The sequence below is a fragment of the Motacilla alba genome, chromosome 5 (assembly GCF_015832195.1).
Source record: "Motacilla alba alba isolate MOTALB_02 chromosome 5, Motacilla_alba_V1.0_pri, whole genome shotgun sequence".
Lineage (NCBI taxonomy): Eukaryota > Metazoa > Chordata > Aves > Passeriformes > Motacillidae > Motacilla > Motacilla alba.
Genome location: NC_052020.1, coordinates 45,307,668 through 45,331,729, shown reverse-complemented (window position 1 = coordinate 45,331,729; position 24,062 = coordinate 45,307,668). Strand labels below are relative to the sequence as shown.

The window sequence follows — 24,062 nt, the reverse complement described above, 5'->3', positions numbered from 1 at the left end:
AAACAGCAGTAAATTTATCCCTCCAAATATCCTGTGTTATAGATTAAATGGCATTTTTTCAGTCTTTTTTTCTGATGAAGACAGACTGAACTAAAACTTTATTTCTAAGCATCTATTCCAAACCACCATTCATATTTATGTGCTACAATGACTAACAAGGGCTACTCAGACTGCAGCCTTTCCGATTTCATTGTATATTCTACCATGGCCAAAATTAAAAGGCAAACCAAGTGCTAAAATGGCAATAACACAAAGTATAGAGAGGCTGAGTTAATTTTATCACTAGTAATTTTGCTGTTACTATGGCAAGTGAGAAAGCATTCCCATTATTTAAGGCAGGATTTTGCAGTGCTACAAATCCTTATCTCAGAGATACTTAAACCCTTTTTTAATATATTAATTACTTCTTCTATCCACCTTTGACTTTTCTCTTGTGGATAAACATGTAGTTATAATATTTTATAAAAATCCCTTTGCTAGGATTTTCTTCTCCTGAGAAGCTGAGAGAGCCTCAGCTTCAAGTGTAAACAATTTATTTTCTACTAATGTAAAATACAAGTACTTTCCTAATTAGTCAATGTAAAATATTTCTACTTAGTGACCAATCAAGAAAGCAGCAGCTCTCAGACTCTCGGGGAGTCACAGAACTTTATTATTCATTCCTTTCTATTCCTATCTCACCTTCTAATAAATCTTTCTCTCTACTCTTTATAGTATAGTTATAGTGTAATCTTTTTAATGTATATATCATAATATAATAAACCAGCCTTCTAAAATAGAGTCAAGATCTCTCCTTCCCTTCACCAAATCCTAACTACCCTAAAGACCACCACATCAAATAGTAACCCCAAACATGCCATCATAAACATTTCCAGCCCATGGCCTCATTGGTTGCAGCTTTCAAGACAGTTTCAACATGGCATTTGGTTCTGATTCTGTCTAAAACTGCATACATGAACTGGCTGTGCTCCTGATTTTACCCTTGGCCAGAGAGACCACAACTGGACCTTGAATTTTGCCAAGAGAATGGTTCAGGTAAAGGGTCTCCCTGAAGAAACAAAAATCATCAGGCCGTTGGAGGAAAAAATGAAAATATATATAGAAGAAGCAGCATAAAATATATTAAAAAACCTATTTTAATGCATCAGTGTATGTAAGTCTCTTAACTAGCAAATTATTTCTTCAGCGAACTATGCCCAGCCATTCCTTGAGAATTTAAGTCAAACTCCATGGTTTTCTTCCAAGAGAACAATCACAAAATACTTTCCCTCAAATTTTCTGGTGCACTTGCTCATTTTCAGTGGACAACTTCACACTCTGTCTTTCTCTTGTCTTTAGTTTCCAAGTGATTAAGTGGTTTAGCTCTAAAAAGCAAGCAGCAAAGCCATCACAACAGGTAAGGAGCAAACCTCCTAATGCTCCAATTTGTCTTCTTGCCTGTTGTTTAAGGGCATACTGTGAAAAAATGCTTCATCCTTGCATGAGAAGACATGGGATGACAACTTCATGAGGGTGAATACTTTTCTCCTGATTTCTTTTTTATCTTGGCAGAATATCACAAATTATTTCTATTGGTTAGAGCTTCTAGGAAAGCAGGGAAAAGTAACACTAACAGACCATTAATCCTACTGTGGTAAAGGCTGGGGTCTTAAATCAACAGCATTTGTGCATGTTGCATAACATGAAGAATGTGTGTATAACAGCTGCCTGTTCAGCCCTCACAAATGCATCATAAATGCTATATACACACACATATGTATACTATCTTATGTATCTCTCATATATTATATCTTAAAATCATACAAGCATTTTACTCCTGTTGCATTTCTGTAAGGCCTCGTGCTGAGACATTAAGCCAGTGTTTCTTCTATTCATATATGGTTGCTGTGGAAGCAGGATGTAAAGATCCCACAGCTTTTAAAAGGTGTGGGGAAGTCCTGCTGCCCTACCCATACCCCCACCTTCCTGTCTGCCTCAGTGCTTTCACTCTGAGAAGGGTGAAATATCACTGTAGTGATATTTCATACATCACTGTAGTATGAGATCAAATTTGGAAATACATGAAGATGTGCAGGAAAACATCACTTCAGAGATAACTAATTTTCAGTAGGTGGCAAGTAATTCCTGACTTATATAAACGGGAACTGTATGGTGACTGAAACTCAGATTATAGCATAGTACATTTTAATGTTCAAGACCATCTGTAACAAATTGACAGCAACATCTTGGCTGCCACATCTGCTTAAGTGTGACAATTAATTTTAGGGTCTAGTCTCTTGCACTGAGATAATCAAGTCCATATAGTCCAAAAGGGAAATTTTATTCTAATTTTCTACTTAAAATACCTTGTTAAAGAAGGAAAATTAGCAAGATGACACTGTGTGCAGAATTGTAAAGACCTTAATGAAGTCACCCATTTGAACAATATCCTGCAAGTGTAGCTTGCTGATTTCTTGGCATTTTTCCCATTCCAAAGCACTGAGTCAATCTTAAGATATTTCAGCACTAAATACAAATCACCACAACTAACACAACTGGATGCATCAGCATGAAAATATTAAGTTACCCATTCCTTAAATACATTTATTTCCTTCCAGATCCATGATTAATTCTAAGAACAAAGCATCACTTCTCAAGGAATACATCCAGTAATGCAGAGTTTAGGGTAAGGAAAAAATACATAATCCAAACTCACGTAGGCGAGAAACTGAGATATGTCCTTTTCCCCTTACCTATTATAAACTGACTAGCAAGAAATAAAAATGTTGCTGAGTTCTCAAATTCAGGACTTTCTAGGCTTAGGTAATTACCACCAAGCTCTAACCTAAGAAAATAGACTCGTGACTCAAAACACACTCAATTCCCAGCAACAATCAGTGGCACTGCCTCTATAAGAGAGGAACTAAAATCACCATTAACAGCAAATTTCATATCCCAGTGTGCTAAGCAAAAACATTACTATTGTAAAAGGTGCTATCACCATTTTTTCCCTAATGGCACAGCAACTAATTTCATTGCAATATGGCTCCTGAAGTGAAGAGAGACGTCTTAGGATGATTTGCATTTCAATATGGAAACAAGAACCTGAGAGCTGTAAACTCAGCTTCATACACTCATATTATTAGCACTGCATTAGCAGTGATCTCTTCCTAGCAACTGACAAAATTACAAAGACAGCAGGCTTTCTTGCCTATACTTGCAATACTGTTCTTTCTAGCTGGTATGTTACGGCGGTTCTAAATGGTGGCTCCATATTTTTAAAACTATAAATATCTGGGTGAATTGGTGTATTTTTTCCATTTTAGGGTTTATTATTTGTCCTGGATTTTCCCTACCGAGTACTGAAAGCTCTAGATAATTTATGAGCCCGAGGTTTATACTGGGGAATGGAAGAGTGAAAATCTCCCCCACAGAATTTCCCTCAACTGACTCAAAGGCTGCTTTCTCTGGTAACTCTTATCTTACAACTACTGAGGAAGATCCATTGTACTCTTGATTTTCATTAAATGTGATCATGAGCAATGTGTAAGAGTGAAAGATGATTCACTAGATTTTATGGAGGAGAGAAACACAGCTGTTCCATTTAAACACAGCAAATTTTCTCATAGTCCCATACCAATGAGGAGAAATGGAATATTTCAGCAGAAAAACTGATGAAGGTAACAATAAGGATGCCGTATACTGGTTTCTAAAAATGAAAGCAAGGTTTCATCTCAGTCATTTTCACAAGAGATTTCAGCTTCGTCTTACCTATTTCTGCTTTCAGCTCAGAAGTTTTAATCCAAGTATATGTGAATATCCAGTCTATAGCCTCCCTTCTCATCCTTTATATTCTCATGTATTTAGATAATTATTATTTACAAAAAAAATAAAAATTTAGACAAAGATCATGGTTTCCCTGCCTAATTCTGTCATGAGAAGCCCCCTACAGTTCTGTTGAACCTATGTGAGTACATTTACATACTACATGTGAAGGCAAAACTATTCTTTTTATGCCTAGCTTTGTATTAGAAAGAGTAATTGCACCCACAAATATGTTGTGAGGCTCAAAGCTTTCAGAAATCTAAAGAAAATCTTGGCATAGGAGAAATCCAGGACTGATAGCATTTAAAACAAACGAACAAAAAAGTGTATTTATAGTATTACTTGGGCTTTGCAATGAAATGGAGCTTATGTGCCCACTTACCCCCATCTCTCTGATTATCTGTCAGTCATACTAAGCTTCAGTAATTTTTGGAGTTGTTGATCAGTCTCTGTCAATTCTCCAAGATAATTATGATCCTACACTTTTTCTGACAATTTGAGTTTAGGTGACAGACAGAGATGCTAATTCATGTTGTAAAAGAAGAGCAGTCTGATAAAACTTATATATGTTTGACAGAGATCAGCATATTCACATTGCCTAGCATTTAGCAATGTAACTTCATAACACAGCATGTGCTGATTTTTGTAAAATGAAGGGGATCAGAAGGTACTTTACAGTTTCTGTAGAGAAGGTTAGCTCAAGGAATGAAAGGAATAAATCAACGGAAAGTCAGTTCAAGTAAAAATTAAAAACAAATCTGATCAAATAGATACAATCTCAATCAAGTTTCAGTAGAGCCTCACAAACACCAGGCCATTTGTGATGTTAACACATGCACAGTCCAGTTGAAACATGAGTAACAACCCTGCTTTCTTTCCTGAGGTTATTACCAGGTGTGCGAGTGCATCAGGTACAGCTAGAACTAAAATCACCCCTAAACTCAGCTCCTCTATAAGGACGTGACAATCATCATTTGACTCAGTATGACTTTGATAAAGTACTTACATTTTCATGTTCAATACATGGTATTACTCCTGCATTTTGATTGCTGAACAAACACAGAAGTCAGCTACATGATGTATAGGGTTTCTACATAAAAACATCCTACCTGAAAACCAGAAAATCTCATCTCAAGTACTATCATAGCATAAGTTGGTGCAAGATAGCCACAGTACACAGAGTATCTCCATACAATTTCAGAAGGCTTTAAGCATCCACCCATACACAGTAACACCATACCACAGAAGGCTTCAGGCATCTACCCATACAGAGTAACATCCTAGCACCACAGAAGGCTGCAAGCATCTGCCATTCCTTGTTCTTTAGCCCAACATTTATACCCCTCATGTTCATGCATTGCACCTCTGTGCCCTCTGTTCCCTTTGTGGTTGGTCAGTGCCCCTGGGCACTCCATGGCTCATTGCTGTCAGTGCTGCTCACCTGCTTCTCACAGCTGGACCCACTGGGGACGAGGCTCAGCCACAGCCCCACTCCCAACTACCACAAACTGTGCACCTACACAGTACTGATAAATCTGAAGGAAGATGTGCAGGTTTGGTTCATTTTTATGTATTATTTCACTTTCTTGTGTAGGTGTGTGAATGAATGCAGGTCTTCTACATCACGGCACATGTCAAATACACATTCACACAGAGGTGTCTCAACAGCCTGGGCAGCCCTTCTCTGTAACTCCAGCAAGGAAGCAATCTGTAAGATAAGAAATCTTCATTTCTAAGAGCTGATGCAGTGAAAAAAGTAGTTTCTACCCAAGACTAAACCAATAACAGCCCTGCACCTGCAGATCAGCACAGTCTGCAGGCATGGTGGCCTTGGCACTTTGGCTCCTGGTGACGCGTTCAGGCACCCTTGGCAGTTGCCTTGTGACATAAGGGCAGAAAGGCTCCCAGTTTAGGCTTCACACTTCAGGCATAGGTTTTGACTAATGACTATGAAACTGTTATTGCCATGGTTCATTATGTTACGGCAAAGGGGACAATGACAGTTTTTCCAGCAAAATGCTCTTGATTTAATGAAACTAAACTGGTATCAGTTGCAATCCAGAAAGGTTCAGAGGAGATAATAATCTCTCAAATGCTGCAAGGCTGTTGTTTTAATTGCTAATTTGTGCATATTTTGACAGTAATCACTGAACCCTGTGATGGTCCCAGAGGTTCCCACGGTGCTGCTATAAGAAGTTTTGGCAGATTCTGCAGTCCTCAGACCAACACTAGCACTAGGAGGATTTACTCAAGAGCATACACTGGGGTTTTTCCTTTGCTTCACACATCAGAACTTCTAGCCTATATAATTTTGTCACAATACTTTGAAAATTTTAAATGTAAAATTAAATGGACACTAAAGACTTGAAATCTAATAAATCTAAAAAATAGCTACTTTTTTCTCCTGAGATTGAGGTTTTACAGAACATTCCAGTTCCTTTTCTGTTTCACCTTGCTGTAAAAAACTGCTAGTATGAAGAAAATGAGCAATATTTCATTGTCCTGTGAAGAAATTAATGGAGAAAAAAAGGCAAAAAAAAAGGAAATTTTAACTACATTTACATTTTGTATGTAATTGCAGAAGAAAAAAATAAAATTCATTTATGCAGACACCTGTTTATATGTTTTACTTACCCCAAGTAAGAAAACAAGTAGTCCTGTTACTTCAGGGTCATTACTAAGGATGCATAAGATTAAGCATTTGCGTAAATTTGGACTGTATTTCAGACTGTATTTCATTGTTCCTCCATAAAGTACCCAAAGCACCTAAATATCAGTTGCTGTGAATAACCTACAGCAATTCAGCCAGACTTCCAAATCCTGCATGCTCGGAGTCATGGAGAGAGATGTCCAAGCTCTCTCTGTATCCTTGACTTATATTTGCTGACTTTACTAGGCACTGGCAATTATGGATTCTGTTCAAAATCACTAGTGGTGTTGCCTGAATTTATTGTATTGCAAGGACTGAAATAACCGAACACCTGGGACGTCAGAAGCTTCAGCTCTAAGTCCTGCTTGGCCACAGGGAGGCTTCAAGCATTGCTTTCATTCCCCAGAGTGGTACCTAAAACAACCAGCTTGAACACAAGGCTGGGACTGAGCCTTTTCTGTTCGTTCTTAGGGAACCTGTGCCATGGTGCTAACTTCACAGGAGGAGACATGGAGCATGGACACAGAGCTGCCATGGAAGGCAACGATTGTGTTGCCTCCTCTTTCATTTTACCAGTATAGAGAAATATTACACTGACTATAACCACTTACAAATTCTGTTGAGGGGTCATCTTTCATCCCTGCCCTAGGAAAATTAGGTTCTTCACATGAATCTGCTTCTGGAAAAACCATTCCTGTCAGTCCCCTAGCTTATTCCACAAGACAGGAATAGTGGCTCAGGTAAAAGCCTGAGGGAGCTTCTCCAGACCTCAGCCCTAGAAAAGCACTCTTCAGGGAAGCCAAGATCCAGTTCGACACAGCCTGAAACCCTCAGTCATGCCTGTGATGTCGTCGGTGCAAGGTAATGTTCAGGACAAAATGAAGAAGTAAACAAAGGGGGGGAAAGGAAGATTGAGTGCAAAGTCTGTGGCTGTTGAAAGCAATTTCATATAAAGCAGAAAAACCCCATTCATAGCAGTGTCTGTTGAACTTCTGCTGATTTCAGACCCTACAGCTTTACCAAGTCCTGAAACAAAAAACAAGACTCAGGAAGGCTCTGAGAGGGATATGTTTCTCTGCACAAACTAATGGCAAACACAACATTCTCCATTTTAGAAATAAACTTCTGAAATTAAAAACCCTACTACTATTGCTGCTATTTGACACAAAACTGAATTTCATTATTTTAGGAAACAAAACCTAACTAGTTATGTTATTTCTGAGTCTGATTCGGTGTCTGATTATTCATCTACTCTGCTGAGTACCTTTTTGTTCTACATTGCTTAGTTTTGTGGTGTCCTGCATAGATTTACTTTTTTGGATTTCCTCTGAAAGGGCAAGTGTTGAAGACAGTACACAGCTACAAAAACAGCAGTCATATGCTTCAAAAGTATTTGTCATTCTTTTGATATGGCTGTTATTCCCATTATTTAAAAGCTGTCTGATTTAATTGAGGCTTTTACTCCTCTCTCTATCTATAGGGCTTTTGATCACCTCCTAATTAATGAAGTAATGGCAACCAATTACATTTACATCTAACTCAAAGCATATTGTTAAAGTTTGTCATTACCACTTTCCTTTCTTGCATGCTAACGCAATGTTGTAACCCTAACATTTTCTGTCTCACTGCTGCTGGGAGCATTAATCAGTAAAGTTATTTATTCCATTTTAATATTTTTATTGACTGGCAATTATACACAAAGAGATGAAATGTCTGCATAACTCATGACTCTCATAATGCTTCTTTCAAGCCAAGTTATTTCTTCCATTTTAACATTTTTATTAATTGGCAATTATATATGAAGAGATGAAATGTCTGCATAACTCATGACTCCCAGGATGCTTCTTACAAGCCAAGTTTTCAAAATACTTAAAATATATCAGGATCCTATTGTTTTGCTCCGGACAAAGCTTTGTTAAAGCCATGGAAGGGAGCTACACACCTCTCTGGAGGTCTACATCCATGTTTTACCACTAGTTTCAGTTATCTAGTCTGAGTTAGAGCTCTGCAAGAGCACAAGCCTCAGAAACAGTGGGGAAGGCTGAGTTCATTTTCTTATATTCATGTTGATCAGCACTGTTGGGTTTTTTGCCAAGGAGAATTTCAATTTGGTGTTGTATTTAAGGCAGAGGTTTCTAACATTCTCTATGAAACAAAAAAAAGTTTGTTTGCTTTCTCTGGATTTATGTAGGATTCTGTTGGCCACCATAGATGAACTTCACCAGGTAGAACAAACTGACTTCTTACCAAGTCCCATAATAGTTACTTGATGTGAAGAAAAGCCCATGCTGCATTGGCTTGATTCTTTCCTAATTTTAAAAATAGAGCGTCTTCGAAAAATGAAAAACAATAAGGGAACGAAGAAAGACCATTACTTACATTAGAATTGTTCCTGTTTACTACAATAAACTAGGAATTTTCTAACAAAGCATTTTTTCATGGGCTATAACTATAACAAAGCTTCAAACCCAAGTGATTCACAGACACATTTTGGTTTTGACATATTTTTCCCAAAACAGAAACAGGATCCTGACAATTGAGCAGCCATCATCCTTAGTGGCTAAAGAGCCCTGGTTTTCTTGTGTGTGGTTCAGGGACAGCCCCATTCTGTGGCTTGTCCAGTCATAAGCAACTCATAACCCCAACACAAGTTTGTCATAGAGCCAAAAGTTCATGACAGCCCAGCTGTGCTGGCAGTTCTCAGACACACAGCACTTCTCAGGCTCCTTTTTGCATGGGGAGAAACTATCCTTATTCCAGGAAAAGGTCCCAGCTGTCCCAATACCAGAAAGACTCCAGAAAGCACTCTCTTTTTTAGATTCAGCAAGTGGAGTCCTTGGAACACTCGGCAGTGTGCAGAATCCCTGGCATAACATATCTCTCTGCTCCACGCTGCTTTGAAAAATAAGAAAAAACATATATCCCTGCAGATAAATTTTTGTGTATGATCTGTAGAAACTTTTGGAATCTCTGTATCTGAATGGTATCTTGAGCCTGAACTAGCTCCATGAGGTCACCTGCTTCCTGGGACTCCTTTGAAGACAGTGCTATTGCAAACTGTCCTGCGGCACTGTGAGCACCAACACTGTGCCCTGCAACAGCTGCAGAGTTGAGGACTTTACTGGCCAGTTACCAATTACCAGCCTATTCCTTTCTTCCATTCAAGTCAGTAACTTGAGTGTCTGCTTTGTGAACACTTCTGCTAAGAAACACTTCCATTTGATACCTTGGCCTGTATGATGCAGTAGCACTTCAGAAATGAAGTCACAGATATTCTGCAGCCTAATTTACCTTAGCCTGGAGGAGAATTTTCTGCCATCAAGATAGATCCTACCAGTGGCACTCATGGTGTAGCTGCAGCAATGTGAGCTGTATCTCAACAAGGATTGTGCAGAAATCTGCACAATTTTCTACATCCTTAGGAAGGTTCCCAGCATATTCAGGACAGCACACGAGAAGGTTCTCAGCAGGAATGCCAGGCTGAAGCTAAGAGGGAAGTGATATATATAGAGAGATAATTTTTATCCTAAATATGTTCCTGGATCACATAAGCTCCTTATTCAATAAATTCTTACAACAGTCATAGGATGGGTCTCTCCCTATCTGTACATGTAGATGAAGTTTTAAGTTCAGAGGTCTTGTTTACAATGAGATTATGCCAATTTTAAGCCTTTGCCACAGTCAAAGAAAACACAAACTGCACCTACTCCAAGTGATGGTATTTTGTGCAAATTGAAGGGGATTAAAACACTTCCCACTGAAATGGTGAGAAAAAAACCAGGCATTTCCTGTGTGAAATAAATTACATCATTAATGAATTGATCCTTTCATTATGTTAAAGGTCTTTTCCTCTTTAGAAAGTTAGCAACAAAGGCTCAAGCTCAAGATAATTAATAAAGAAATTAAATGTTGTAGGAGCAAGCACCTGTGCAATGCCTTAATTCTGACGTGTAAGGGACAAAAGTCTATCTTAGGACTGATTATAGAATCACAGAATCATTTGGTTGGAAAAGACCTTTAAGGTCATTGAGTCTAATTGTTAAGCAAACACTGCCAAGGGCATCACTAAACCATTACAACAAGTGGTCCAGGAATACACAAGGCAGAAAGTTTTGGAGCATAGCTTCATTGTTGAAAGGCAAGTGTCCACACTGAACATGGTCTTTATTCAGGCCTATGTCTTCAAAATATCTGAAGAACCTGTGAATGAGGGACAAAGACATTTAACCTGGATAATATTCAGTGGCACTAAAAGACAGCTAGATCACTTCAGTTTGAGCAAGGCATAGTGAGCACCTGTGCTGCTGCTGCTGCTGCAGTTCCGCAGGTGACTCCAAGCTTGTGATCCTCATCCTTAACACCTGCCTGCCTCCTGGCCCATTACAGGGATGTCCTTTTTGTCTGCAGTTGCCTTGATCACCTCTACTGGTCCTTCTCTCCTAATTTCTGCCAGCTTGCTGCTCAGGTGTCTGTTTAAAGAGTGATGATAGCCAGATAACTGCAGCTCTGCCTTTAATGTGGACAGACATTTGAAATATTCTTTTATGATGTGATATTTAGGCTAATGAGCCTCAGTGATAATAGGAAAGAACTATAGGAAGAGCAAATACATGAACTAGTATTGGCAGATGATATTGGATGTTTTTTATTTAATAGGAACTAAATGAAAAGTGCAAGTTTGTTATAAAACATGACTGTAAAATCACCTAGTAAACAAAGCAGATCTGTGTGTGTTTTGAGTCCTACTAATGATTTCTTCAGGGTGAGAAAGCTCTGCAGACAGGCTGTATGACACAGTATTTATCACTTTGAATGCTGGTAAGATTAAAAAATCTTAAAATTATAGGCAATAGCCTCAATGCAACAGTGTTCCAAGATAAGACATGGACTTAAATACTAAATAAAATCTTACTTCCAAACTCAGTATTTTGTCCTTGATTTGAGTAGGGAAACACTTTTCAATCTGTATAGAAGTACAGTGCAATAGATGGCTTTTAAAGTGATTGAAAATTCACCCACTTTGATGCTCAATTTTAAACACAACAGGAAAATGGTTCTAAAGTTTCTACAATAAAACCTCATCCAGTTAATTTCTTTTTCCAGGACTCTCCTGAATGAGCTCTTGAGGCAGGAGATAATTCATTCTAGGGGAGCAATAGAGAAAAAGCATCTCTAGTAGGAACATTTCTCCTTATAAAAGGACAATTTGCAAAGCTTTTTTTTAAACAGCTTCAGCTGCATAAATTACAAAATATTTAGTGTTTTGTTATGACAAGCCTATTATCTGCTACCTTCTGTTGTTCTGCTCTTTTGGAGTCCAGACAAAGAAATTGGAAGGGACAAATGTAGGAACGTTGAAACTGTCACTAAAGGCCGTCAAGAATAATTAAGGACACCCATGAGTAAATATGTTATTTCTTTTTGCAATACTTCAATACTATAACTTCTGAGAGTTGTACCCCATGGGGTGTCAGAGAACAGCCAGAATACAGTATCCAGCAAAAACATGGTGAGAATCCTTTTATGTACCTTTACCTGGAGGATCAAAATTAAACTATGGGCAAGGCCAAAGTTTTGCAGAGGTGCCAGGACTCTTCTAATGTTACAGGGTTTTGGTTTACAGCTTGTCTGAAAGGCAGCATCTCCTTCAGCACAAGGATGTTGAAATTTGTGGTGAAAGAGGAAAGAATGGCCAGTACTGCTCCTTGGAGCACTCAGACAGTCTTAAGAACCTTCTCATTAAGGCACAATCCAGTTGGACCTGCTGACTTGATAAACCAGGAATATTGCTGCCTGAGAGGGATGAGGTAGACTCTAGCTCTTTGAGCAGATGAGAATTTCTATTTAAAGCATTATACATGAAAAATGAAAGGAAGAAGAGCAGCCTGTATAACAAAATTAACTCCTACTTAGAAAAATAAGAGAAACTGGCCATTACAAAATATTTTTCTTAGAGCAACAGTGCAAAACAGTGGCAGTACATAGCATACAGGGAAAGGGAAAGAGATGTGATGTAGGAACACTACAAAAGGGAGACATTATAAAAATGAATTGCTCTGCATATGAAAGAAAAATTGCATTGACAGAGATTATTTTACCCTAACAGCACTATTCTATTTATATCTCTATGGAAATAACTTCAGAAAAAAAAAATTCTGCTCCTAACTGGACTATAATATTTCTTTATTTTCCATGCCATTAATGGAACATGGTTTTGCTCTAAGTGGTTTTAAATTTTTGAGCTTGACTATATTAGTAAGTTCATGTGTGTGCATAAGAATATGGAATTCAGTATTGTGCCTGTTTGGTGGGCATTATCCTCTACCAGAGAGAATCAACCAAGCTAAGCTGCCCCTACAGGCAGGTATGAATGAGAGAATCACTAGAGCAGATGTGCATGAGGAACAGTCCATTTTAGCAAGAAGGCTGGACAGTAGCTTCTGCGAAGTTCTGACCCCTTACCAAAAAAAAGAGTCTTGCAGAAAAGTACAAAATGGATGCAAATACATGCTTAAAATAGGAAACTGTGTTTTTTAAAGTCTGCACATGCCTTTAGTACTTTTAAATTCAATGTTTTGCTACTTGGTTTGGAGATTTTTTGCAATGTACATTTTTACACTGAAGGAATGCATGCTTTCCACTTCTTTAGTTTTCTAATAACTGACAACTATCAGATTTTCAGCAGAACTACTTTCTATTAAAAACAGTCACACTTAAAATAGGCATATTAGTTCTGTGTGAATAAGATCACATTTAGGATCTTATTAATATTCTCACTGTGAGAACAAAACCACCTCAAACTCAAAACTGGTTTGAGGTTGCAAAAAGCCTGGGCTATATTTGCAACCAACAGCACCTACTGATATATTGAATTTTCACTTGTCAAGAAGTCTGAAACACATCCACAAGCCATATTCTGCCTTCAGGGATGGCAGTGTGAAATCAATGGAACACTGTTGTCTCATGAATGCTATAAAAATCTCCATGTTATAATACTGAATATTTTTCCTGGGAATTTAAATTATAAAATAACATTTCACTATTTAGCCACAAAAGTTTTTTTTTTCATTTTTAATATTGAAACAATTTCTGTTTGAAACAATTCTGGTTTTAAATATTCTTAATGCGCTGTAAAAGCTTTAATATGTGAGCTGCTGGTATAACAATCAGCAGAACCTTTAACAGCAGAAATAATTCCATGGGACAAAAGTATTATCTATCAATAAACATAAATAGTAACAAAGCCTTTATCTTCAGTATTTTATATCTTGACCAAATTATTCTGAAACTCAGTTAAGACAGTCAAAGACAGTCAGCTAACACTGGGATTTAAGTTTGCAAGCCTTCCCCCAGCATTTATGATATAATTTAGAACAAATTTCTCCTTCTTTGTATATGTGGGTTAATCCAAGTCAAAATAATTATTTTATATTAATAACTATAATATGTATCATTATTTAAACTGATTATTAATTAATAATCACTTAAGTCAATATAATTTTGGGTTTTTTTTACCAGCCTCACTATTCTGCATACCCTCTTTGCTCCTAGAATTCATCCACGGGACAAATTAAGACTGCTCCTGTAACCAGCAAGTAATTTGTTTAAATAAATGTTTTTCTTTTCCCCATCCAATTTATCCCACTTCATGGCATGTCTAGTCTTCTCAGCACTGATTAGGCTTCTGCTTTCATTTAGAAAAGCAAGTTTTCCTCCAGAGAATAGGAAAATTGTGTCACCACTCTTGTCGGAAAACCCTCATGTGCTGAGTGCCACAGGTAGAACGGATCTCCAGCTCAGCCTGCAGCAGGCTCCTTAGGGAACTTTTGGCTTGGAAAATTAGAGATTCCTTAGAAGTGAGTGTTAGGCAGAAGCAGTAGGATAATAGCAGGGCTATCAGTTCATGAGGCCAGCAGGCTGGAGAGTGGCCTGGCTGGGGCATGGGTGCATTCTCCAGGTGGCTTATCTGGAGAAAGGCAACACCTCCTGGAGCTTTCCCTGGCCTGGTGTTTTCATGCCCAGCCTGCCAGGAAGCTGCAAAGGCCTTGATCTCCTCCCCTTTCTGGCAAGGGCTGCATTGCAATAGCCTGGGGATGGAGGCTCCTTCCAGAGAGCTGGCAACATTCATTCAGACACACAGGGCTCCTGCTGCATGTCATCTGAAGGACTACATTCAATTTTCAGCAGCGTTTTGTGTAAAAAATGGACAATAACAGTACTTTCCTCATGCTCTTTGTCTCCAAGCCATACCAGTATATCAAACACAAGCAGAAGGAGATACAGCTGCTAGAACAGAGACTTCCAGCAAAGTACTTAATTCCTTCCGGAATAAAGTTCTTCAAAGTAACCTTCTGTTTATTTTTAGCTGGTTTTCTTGAAGACTATTTTTTCATCCAGGTTTTTGGGTTTTTTTTCATTCCAGCAGCAGTAAAGATATTGTTATATCTGCTTTAATTAATTAAGTACTTCTCAGTCCATGGTCAGTTCTATTTTGGGCTGGTTTAAAGTTTATTTAATTTGAGACATATACCAACCAGGGTAGCATAATGGCATATCTCAAGGCCTGCTTGATTCTAATATTAAAATGTTGGTTTATTTCCTGAAGGTTAAAAAAAATCTAAGAAGTTTAGTGTAAATTTGTCAAAAAATCCTTTTTATCTGCACTCTAAAAATACAAGTAAAAAACAGCCAAAGAACAAGACTCTATATGCAGTGTGATTAACACCCTGCCTTTTTTGTTTTGTTTTTAAGGATAACAGGAATAATGAACACATACTCTCACTGCACCTGGGGAAAAAAGCCCTGGCAGAGGCATAAAAATGTAATCTCATCCATTCACTGCACCATGAGGGAATTAAGGATTCTGCACAATTCTTGTGGAGTGTCTGGTTAACTGGAGTGTAAAGGACTCTGATGATGAAATCTCTATGCCATTCCTAGGCAGACTGCATACTTGCTTCACTTCATTTAGAAAACTTTTTCTCATACACAATCTGAATCTTCTTTGTTGCAATTTAAGCCCATTGGCTTTTATTTCCTCCTGTCATCATTCCTTTTTTAAAGACTGGCAAAATGTTTGTCATTTTAACTTGCCTGGAATTTCACACCCTTCTATAAGTTGCCAAAGTGTCCATTATTGCTTTAGTAATTTCTTTGAATATTCTAGAATGCAGTTGAGTTAGCTTAAATGATTTTAAGAGATCTGACAGATTTAGGGATTCTAACCTGTTCTTTTACTTCCCCCTTTCTTACAAGTGTTAATTGTACCACACAACAGTTCAGAGTTGACCTTTTCAGAAGACTGATACAGAAAAAGCCATTACACATTTCAGCCTTCTTGGAATCATTTGTTGAGAGCTAGTCCTCTTTTCCGTACAGCAGACGAATGTTTTTCTTACTTTTCCTCATCACTATTTTGCTGATGAATCGGTTCACATCACCTATGATACCCCTTGCTAACAGCATAATTTTGTATCTGTTCATGTATTTCCATTTTATTCCTTTTATTTGCCTTCACTGATCTAATTTTCTATCTGTTTTCTGTACACTTTCTTACTGTGACAGAAATTAACTTAAAATTTATACATTTGTCTTTTACTACAGTTCCTGTCCTTCTATATTTCATATTTGGATCGCTTGAGCCAGCATCATTCATATCTTTTGTCCAGGGAACTGAAAGTCTCCCTTAAATACTTTTTCTTTAGTTTTGGTTTCTCTGAGATTCCAAACTGCAGATCTGTATTTAAAGCTTTGCTCTCAAAATCCCCTGGTTTTCTATACTTCTTCCTTTCCCTCCGAAGAATAATTAACTCTCCCGCTGCAAGATCATAGAAGTTGCCTTCTACACTTAGTAGGTTAAAGTCAAATCCAGAAAGGTTTTTTCTTAAACTGCTTATATGTTTCAAAAACTTACTAGGGACTTAGTGCTCAGGTCCCAGCATATTCACCTGGAAACAGAGAAATCTCCATGTTAGTATAAAGTCACGCCCTGGAAAATGCCAAAAATCCTCAGAAAAATCCTAATCCTGATCTTTTTAAGAGAGTGTAACTGATAACATTATTTCCTTTACAGAATTCAAGTGTTTTTAACTACTTACTAATCTCATTTAAATGAGAGAGGGAGAGAACCTGTGGCAGACAAGTTACAGTCAGTACTGCCAACAGTGCTGATCTGGTTCTGCTGCTGCCTGGGTGTCCACCTGTAGATTGATAGGGTGGGATTTATTTCACCAAAATTTCAACACTAATAGTAGAATTATGAACCTTTGCACTTGACACATCAGCTATTTTATTTTATTTATTCTTTATTCTATTTCATTATTTATTATTTTATTCAGGGAACAGGCACATTAGGACATATGAATTCCTGTGATTTATTTTAGATATCTTCTGTAAAACTGGATGATTGGCAGTAACAGAAGTTAGAAAATTTACACGTGAGACCACACATGGCCTTTCCCCTGACCTTGTCAGGGTTACAACCTGGGTAACTGGTTGGCTTAACTTTTTTTTTAACTTAACTGTGGCTTAACTTTTATTTTAACCAGTGTTCAAGAGAGAACATGCTAAGCTGTCACACATGTAACTTTTTTAGATCTTGCTTATAAAAGCAAGATTTCCAGGTTGCTTTAATTTTATACTTCCTTTCTACAACATGATTTGCTTTAACTTATCTACATTGTTCTGCATATAGCAGAGACTGGTGACAATCCTATCATTATAACCAGTGTTCTTCTTTTCACATATTCTCTACATCTTTGCTTTATACAGATCTGTCATATATTACAGAAAGCTTTTTGGTAAAGTTAGAGTAAACCTTCTAACTTGTCTTTCAAAGGTGGGCAATGTTCTAGTTTATTAACAGATGCAATCCAAGGCTGGTGGCAATTACAACTTCAGTGAATTGACAACTACATAGTAGTCTCTGTAAGGCAAGTAAATGGTCTCAGTTTACCTGCAGCTTCCCTAAAAAGCCTTTTGCTCTAGAGATGCCTTTCTTGCTCTAATTATGGCTTAATGACTAAAGCAGGCAGGCCATTTTGAATTATTAGAGCTGTTTGCAGCTTGTGTGCAGTTTTGGACACCACAATATTAAAAGGACATTAAGCTGTTAGAGAGCGTCTAAAGGAGGACCATGAATATCATGAAGGGCCTCGAGGGGAGCTCTATGAGGAGCAACTGAGGTCACTTGGACTGTTCAGCCAGAGGGAGACTGAGGGGAGACCCCACTGCAGCCTACAACTGCCTAGCGAAGGGAAGGGGAGGCTCAGGCACTGATGTCTTCACTCTCATGACCACTGAGTGGACTGAAGGATTGGCCTGAAGTTGTGTCAGGGAAGATCTAGGTTGGATATTAGAAAAAGGTTCTTCACCCACAGGGTGGTTGGGCATTGGAGCAGGCTCCCCAGGGCAGTGGTCACAGCCCCAAGCCTGACAGAGTTCAGTAAGTGTGTGGACACTGCTCCCAGGCACATGGTGTGACACTTGGGGCTGTCCTGTGCAGTGTCAGGAGCTGAACTTGATGATCCTAGTGGATCCCTTTCAACACAGGATATTCTACAATTCTGTGATTCTAAATACTTCAGGCATGGTACTGTTAGGTAAGGGCAGATAGTTTGGTGTCTGTGACACCAGGAGTAAGCTTGGCCATGGCCCCAGGTGGAGTATTTACTGCAGCTGTTACTCTCTGCTCAGTCTATTCACAGGAAAGACAGGGTGACCTCAAGGCTACAAGCAGCAGCTCTCTGGGTTTAACGACTTTGGTGGTTTGCTGGGCATTATCACACACGCTTTTCCTTTGCACAGCTGTAACTCCACTTAGCAGGAACTGCAGTAACAGGTGAAAATGAGGAAACAGGCACTTCGTGACACTTCAGAACTCCTTCCTTCACTCCATGACACAGCTGTAACATGGACACTGCAGTTGTTTCGCCCCATACAGACTTTCCCATTAGCAAACATCACTTCCATGAGCAACCCTTTCTATGAGGCTGCCTAAAGAAGATGCTAAGACTCCTTCCATCCCTTCTGTACAGTACACCATGTGGTTGCTCACTGCTGTCTATTATAAAAATCCCAGCCTTCACTCCAGGCAATTTTATCTCTTGGGCCTCAGGTAATGTACCATTTGACAAATTTCTTTTCTCACCTTGTATCCGGACTTTACACCTCCAGCCCAATTTGCTGCAACTTTTTGCAGAGAGGAAGGATGCAAATTTTAACAATTTCTCCAGAAAATGCATCCATTTTGTGAAGATGGTATAATTTCCTCCTTTGCCTCACTGCTCACATAGTTCACACAGAGAAGACAAGAAAGCAACAGGTTCAAATTGAAATACAGGAAATTCCATTTAAATTGGAAAAAAAAGACCCTCTTATAACATGAGGTTGGTCAAACACTGGCACAAGGTGTCCTGAAAGAATGTGGAGTCTCCACCAAGAGAGATACCCAAACTGCAACAGGATGCAGCCCTGAGCAGCTGACTGTCACTGACCCTGCTTGGAGTATGGGGGTTGTGCCAGACAAGCTCCAGAGATCCCCTCCAACTTCCAGCGGCCTGTGAAAAGGGCAGGAATATCTTAAGTCAGTTTGAGAGGTTGCTTCATGTTAGGTGTTTTTAACAAGATACATTTTATTCCAGCTCCCTACTTCTTGGAGGCATTACTGTGCCAAGGTACCACAGAAGTCCTTGGATATCAGAGCACCTGATGATGACTGTGAACCTACAATCTAAGGCTGCTGAATACCCAGAGCCTACCTAGTATGTCTCTGTATAAAACACATAAACATTCACTGAATTACAAATTGGAACTTTGATCTTGTTTTATTTTCTGGTCTGCAGATGTTTTATTAGGCTATGCAAAGTGGAATAGTTTCAACAGAAAACACTGAGAGTTCCACCTTAAAATTATTCCCCAGACTGGTGGGCAGGGCACTTGGATGAGACACAGGAATTGCTTCTTCAAGTCCTGACTGAGAAAGAAGCGGCTTTGAACTCTTCCATCCTGAGATATTAGTAGTACCACTTGATTTCTAGGCAAAAGGGACACTACACTATGTGACAAAGGGTAGATTGAAAGCAAAGTGAGCTTTTGGAGGAGCCCACTGGACATGTATAGAATAGTCAGGCACCTGCCTTAATGGGATTGAGAGGCTTTGACATCATCTAATTCCTTGGGATTACTTTCTGGACAGTCTAGGCAGTCTCCTAGTTGGGCAGGTATTTGTGGTTATGTTCTTTCATTCCTAACATTTCCCTCACTGCAAAGGAACCCTTAGTACTGGGTCACACTGGATGCCGCTGCTCAAAAGACTCATCAAGATTAGAGGTTACAGGCTGAGCACTGATAGGAATAAACACTTTTATGGAACAAACCCTTTAATTACTAACCTGTGAAATTAATTATTTTTACTAGTTCAGCTCTGTTTAGCTTTGTATTTTCTTGACAAATGAAAAAAAGGCTGGTTATATTTAATTTTGACTTCTTGACTTGATGCACTGATACCATGTTCCAAAATCCATGTGTCTAACATTTAATGCAAATCTTAATTAAAAAGACAGGATTATTCCCTTAGTTACTGCAAAACTCTACTTTCCTCTGAAATACATGGTGGTATTTCTTTCTAGCTGAAGTCCAGGAAACAGTTGATTAAACAAGTAATGTTTGACTGATGCTTTAGCAGTAAATCAAAATGGCTAGGTTCACCTTATTTACTGTGGAAGAAATAAATTTATTCTGGTGGAGTAGTGAAATAATTTGTATTATGCAAAAGAGAAAAAAAAAACCCCATAGAGTTTACCAAAAAGAAATTGTTTTTACAGCAACCTACCTGCTAAATATAAAGCTTCTATACCAGCACATAGTACTGAGTGTAGAACGTAAACTGATATTAAGAATATGTCATAAGCACCTATTCCTAAAAAACTGTTTTTAACTGAAGACATCACATTTTGTTTAGCTGTAGGAATGTACAGAGCCACCAGAAGTATAGACTGAAAACCACATGAAATTAGCCATCATACTTTCCTCAGAACTAGCAAGGCTGCAGCTAGAATAACACATTAATACTGGAGCACTGACTAGGCCAGGAAAGAAGAGATGGGCCATTCGGAAAGAGCTGAGAAGAGAGACAAAATATTGATTTTAGAGCTGTGAAACAAAATCTATTGTTAGGATGCCAATATGGTTGATACAAATGAGCGTGTGGTTGCCTGCAGGAGAACACTCCTGAGTGGCACATCTGAGGAGACCTGGTTGAAGCACTATCCTGTGAATGCTTGGAGAGTCCAGCCTGCAGCACAAGCTAAGTTAAAGCATTGAAATGCACAATCAGTCCCAGAAAGCAGAAGTTCTACTGAGAAGATTAAAAAAGAGACATGCTATCGATACTATGAAGTGCAATGCTGCTGACAAGATTAAGAAAGAACGATGCAATTCATAAAATGCACTGAGAAAAGTGTCATCACTGATAAGGCTGAGAAAAGCAATGTCAGGTCAAAAGAAGGGACAGGATGTAAACTGCCAAAGTCTCCAGACCATATGCAGTCTGAAGGAGAACGGAATCTTGAGGACATTTCTGCAGAAACATTAAGAGAGCTGCAAAATGTGAGCAATAGAAATCAGCAAGTCATAGAAGTTACCAAAAAGTGTGAGTGGGTAAGTGGATACTTGTGTTTGTGATCATCTGCAGTTAACAAGATCACACATGTGTCTCTCTCCTTAACAATCTTCTTTCTATAAGACATACATTAATGTAGAAATACTGGCATCAGTTAACACCTGGGAAAAGTACTGTATTGCTGCAAAAGGAGTTACAACACTGTGGATTTCTGAACTGAGAGAAGGCTGAAGGGACACACTGGCAACAGTTTTTGAGTGGCCTCTCTCTGAGAGGCCATTCTCTGAGTACAAAGGATGGCAAGAGAAAAATAACGCAAGTCACGGAACTGCAGTAAGGCAGACATCAGGAAAACCTCGGGGCAATAATGCACAAGGCTGGATTCCTTGTTGAAGCTGTGGAATCTCCAACAATGCAGGTTTGAAATGGCATCTTGCACAAATATCACAAAAAAAGTCCCACATAACTGACCTCTGCTAGGAATAGAGGCAAAGCAGGTGGAACTTTTGAGATCTGGTCCAATCTGATCTCATCTTTTTACTACAATTTTATGGCTGTAGCAAATATTCGCATAAACTCTGCTTATTTATTTTGATCATACAAGAAGCACATTTCAAAGGACATGTTATAGTGGCAAACAAGCTACAGCAATCCACAAAAATGGGCTAAATAATGCTATTAATTATTTTCAATTGCCAGTTTAGCAGAACACTGAAGCACAGTTCTTAGGTCTTAAAGACTTCAGGTCTAAGGACACAAACAACTCAAATCTTGAAGCACTGAGGAAATATAAAACCAGCCCAATGACATCTTTAATAGAATAACCCCAGATTTAAAAATCTCAGTATTAGAGAGGAGTGTGCTGCAGGACAGGGCAAACTCTTATATATCCCACATAGAGCAAGGCATCTCTAATCTCCTCTTCAGAAAAAAAACCAAAAACCCACCCTGTTAGTGGACATTTCCTGAAGAATTAAATAACCATACTTCCATGTATATTTCATTCATGGAGAGGGACCGATGTGAACTGGCTATATCATTACTAAGATTCAGTGATCCCATTTGTTACAGTGATAACTGCATACTGATTGCCTGTCTTTAACTAAAGAAAGCTCCCTTCCTCCGAGGCTTTTAGCTATCTGCAGATGCCTAAATGAAGCCTTTCTGTTGACACCCATTGGCTCCCTGGGGTGCTTATGTCAGTTCCTGATGCTATCCCTTTTCATCTTAATGTACACCTGTCAGACTGCTCGCAATTTCTATTCAGTATCACCTTCCCCTGAAGGCTCCTTCAGCCTGAATAAACTTGGGTTTATTCACAAGTGAAATAAACTGTGCCCACCGACTTGATGGCTCTGTCTTGAAAAGCCTGAAGGAGCAAAAAGCCGAGTGGTTTGAAACCAAATCTTTCCAAGTTATACACTTTGCAGCTGGACACCACAAAATCTATTTAAGGACTCTTGTTAAGACCAGACGATCCTCAGAAAGAGCCCTGAGCGTACAGCCTATGAAACCACCAGATCTGAGATTTTCTATAACATTGCCCAGAATGTAAAGACATACAGGACTGTTTAAAGCTTTCGGCTTTGGATGCGAATGGTCTGTCACAAAGTCTACCACCGTATCCCGAGGACAAGTTGATCCGCGCAGGCGAATGACACCCGCGAAGAGCATCCTTGCGTCCGCTGCCCTGCCTGCCCGGAGCTCGGCCCCCAGCGCCGGCCGGGCTGCCCGGGGCTTCCGCGGCGCTCCCAGAGCTGAGCGCTTCCCGCGAGAGGCGCGCCCGCGGCAGCGGCTTTTTGATGGAAGAAGGCAAAAACAGGAGCAGCGAAGAGACAGGACCATGCCCGGGCACCGACACGAGCCCGCTGTGAGCCCGCGAGGAGGAGAGGAACAGCGCATCCCCGGGCCCCCAGCCCTGGCCCCGCCGCCGCCCCGGTGCCCGCCCGTCCCGCCGCTCACCGATAGTAGAAACGACGGTGCCCACGAAGTAGAAAGCGCCGGTGAAATCCCATCGGGGCCGGATGTCATCGACGCGGATGCCGGCCACGCTAGCCTCCTCGTATTCCCGGAGGAAGTGCCGGAGTTCGGCACGGCTGAGGTTGTGGCGCCGGGTGAAGTTCTCCAGGCGTTCCTCCCAGCGCTCCTTAGCCTCCCGCTCCGTGGGCAGCTCGATGGCCGAGAAGACGGCGGCGCCGCACAGCATGTACAGCACGATCAGCACCGCCAGCAGGAGGAACCGCGCGTTGTCCGCGTTGAGGCGACCCGCGCTGGAGCAGCAGCAGGCGCCGCGACACGCCATCCTCCGCCCGCGGGACCGGGCTGCCGCGCCGCCGCGCTACGTCGGGGCCCTGCTGCCGCCGCCGGGCATCGCGGCGCCGCCCGCCAGCCGGACGCGGGGCCGCGGGGCTCAGGGCGCCGCGGAGCCCGGCGGCGGCGAGCGGCGCTCCCGGGAGCCGGCCGGCACCTTCGCCTCGGAGGCAGGGCGCTGCCCCGGCACGGCCCCGCGGCGGACGCGCTTCGGGCTGCCGAGCATCCTGAGGGCGAGGGAGCCGCTCGTCCCGTCCCGTCTCGCAGAGCCCCTCAGCCCCAATGCCTGCCGCTCGGGGCTCCCGTCCCCGCCACTTTCATATCCCCTTCCTGCCCCCGCCCCGAGCACGTCGGAGCGGGGCGCAGGGAGAGGCACCGCCAGGCGCCTCCTGCCTGCCGGGGGGGACGAGGCGGGACCGGCGGCAGCTCGCCCCCCGCCCTCCCCCTTCGCCGCGGGGCTCCGCCGCCCGGTCCCCCGGGCCGCCCGCACCATGGCCTCGGGGGAGCCGCGGGCCGGGCCGGGCAGTGCCCCCGGGGGCAGCTCCCCACAGAAGAGGCGCGGCCGCCGCCCCGAAGCTCAGCGCCCGCAGCGGGCAGGGCGGGCTGGCTCAGGGCGGCTGCCCCGCGGCCTCCAGCCCTCAGAGGGGCGGAGGGCCGGCCCCCTTCCCGCCCTCAGGT

At 40.8% G+C, this 24,062-nt stretch overlaps 1 protein-coding gene across 4 annotated transcripts in view; it reads right to left on the bottom strand.

Annotated features, from left to right (window-relative positions):
- The window catches only part of KCNK13 (potassium two pore domain channel subfamily K member 13), a 56,590-nt gene extending 33,083 nt beyond the window's left edge, over positions 1-23,507 (bottom strand). For 2 of the 4 annotated variants that reach the window (XR_005257203.1, XM_038139047.1), the window contains exons 1-2: positions 23,037-23,507; positions 18,949-19,011 (exon numbers count right to left, since the gene is read on the bottom strand). Coding sequence is in view for 3 of the 4 variants with exons in the window: in XM_038139047.1 (XP_037994975.1) it covers positions 18,949-19,011; positions 23,037-23,376 (403 nt within the window). In the remaining variant the exon portion in view is untranslated. The remainder of the gene's footprint in view (positions 1-18,948; positions 19,012-23,036) is intronic. The other 2 variants (XM_038139048.1, XM_038139049.1) reach the window with 2 other exon arrangements.
- Positions 23,508-24,062: the final 555 nt, after the last annotated feature.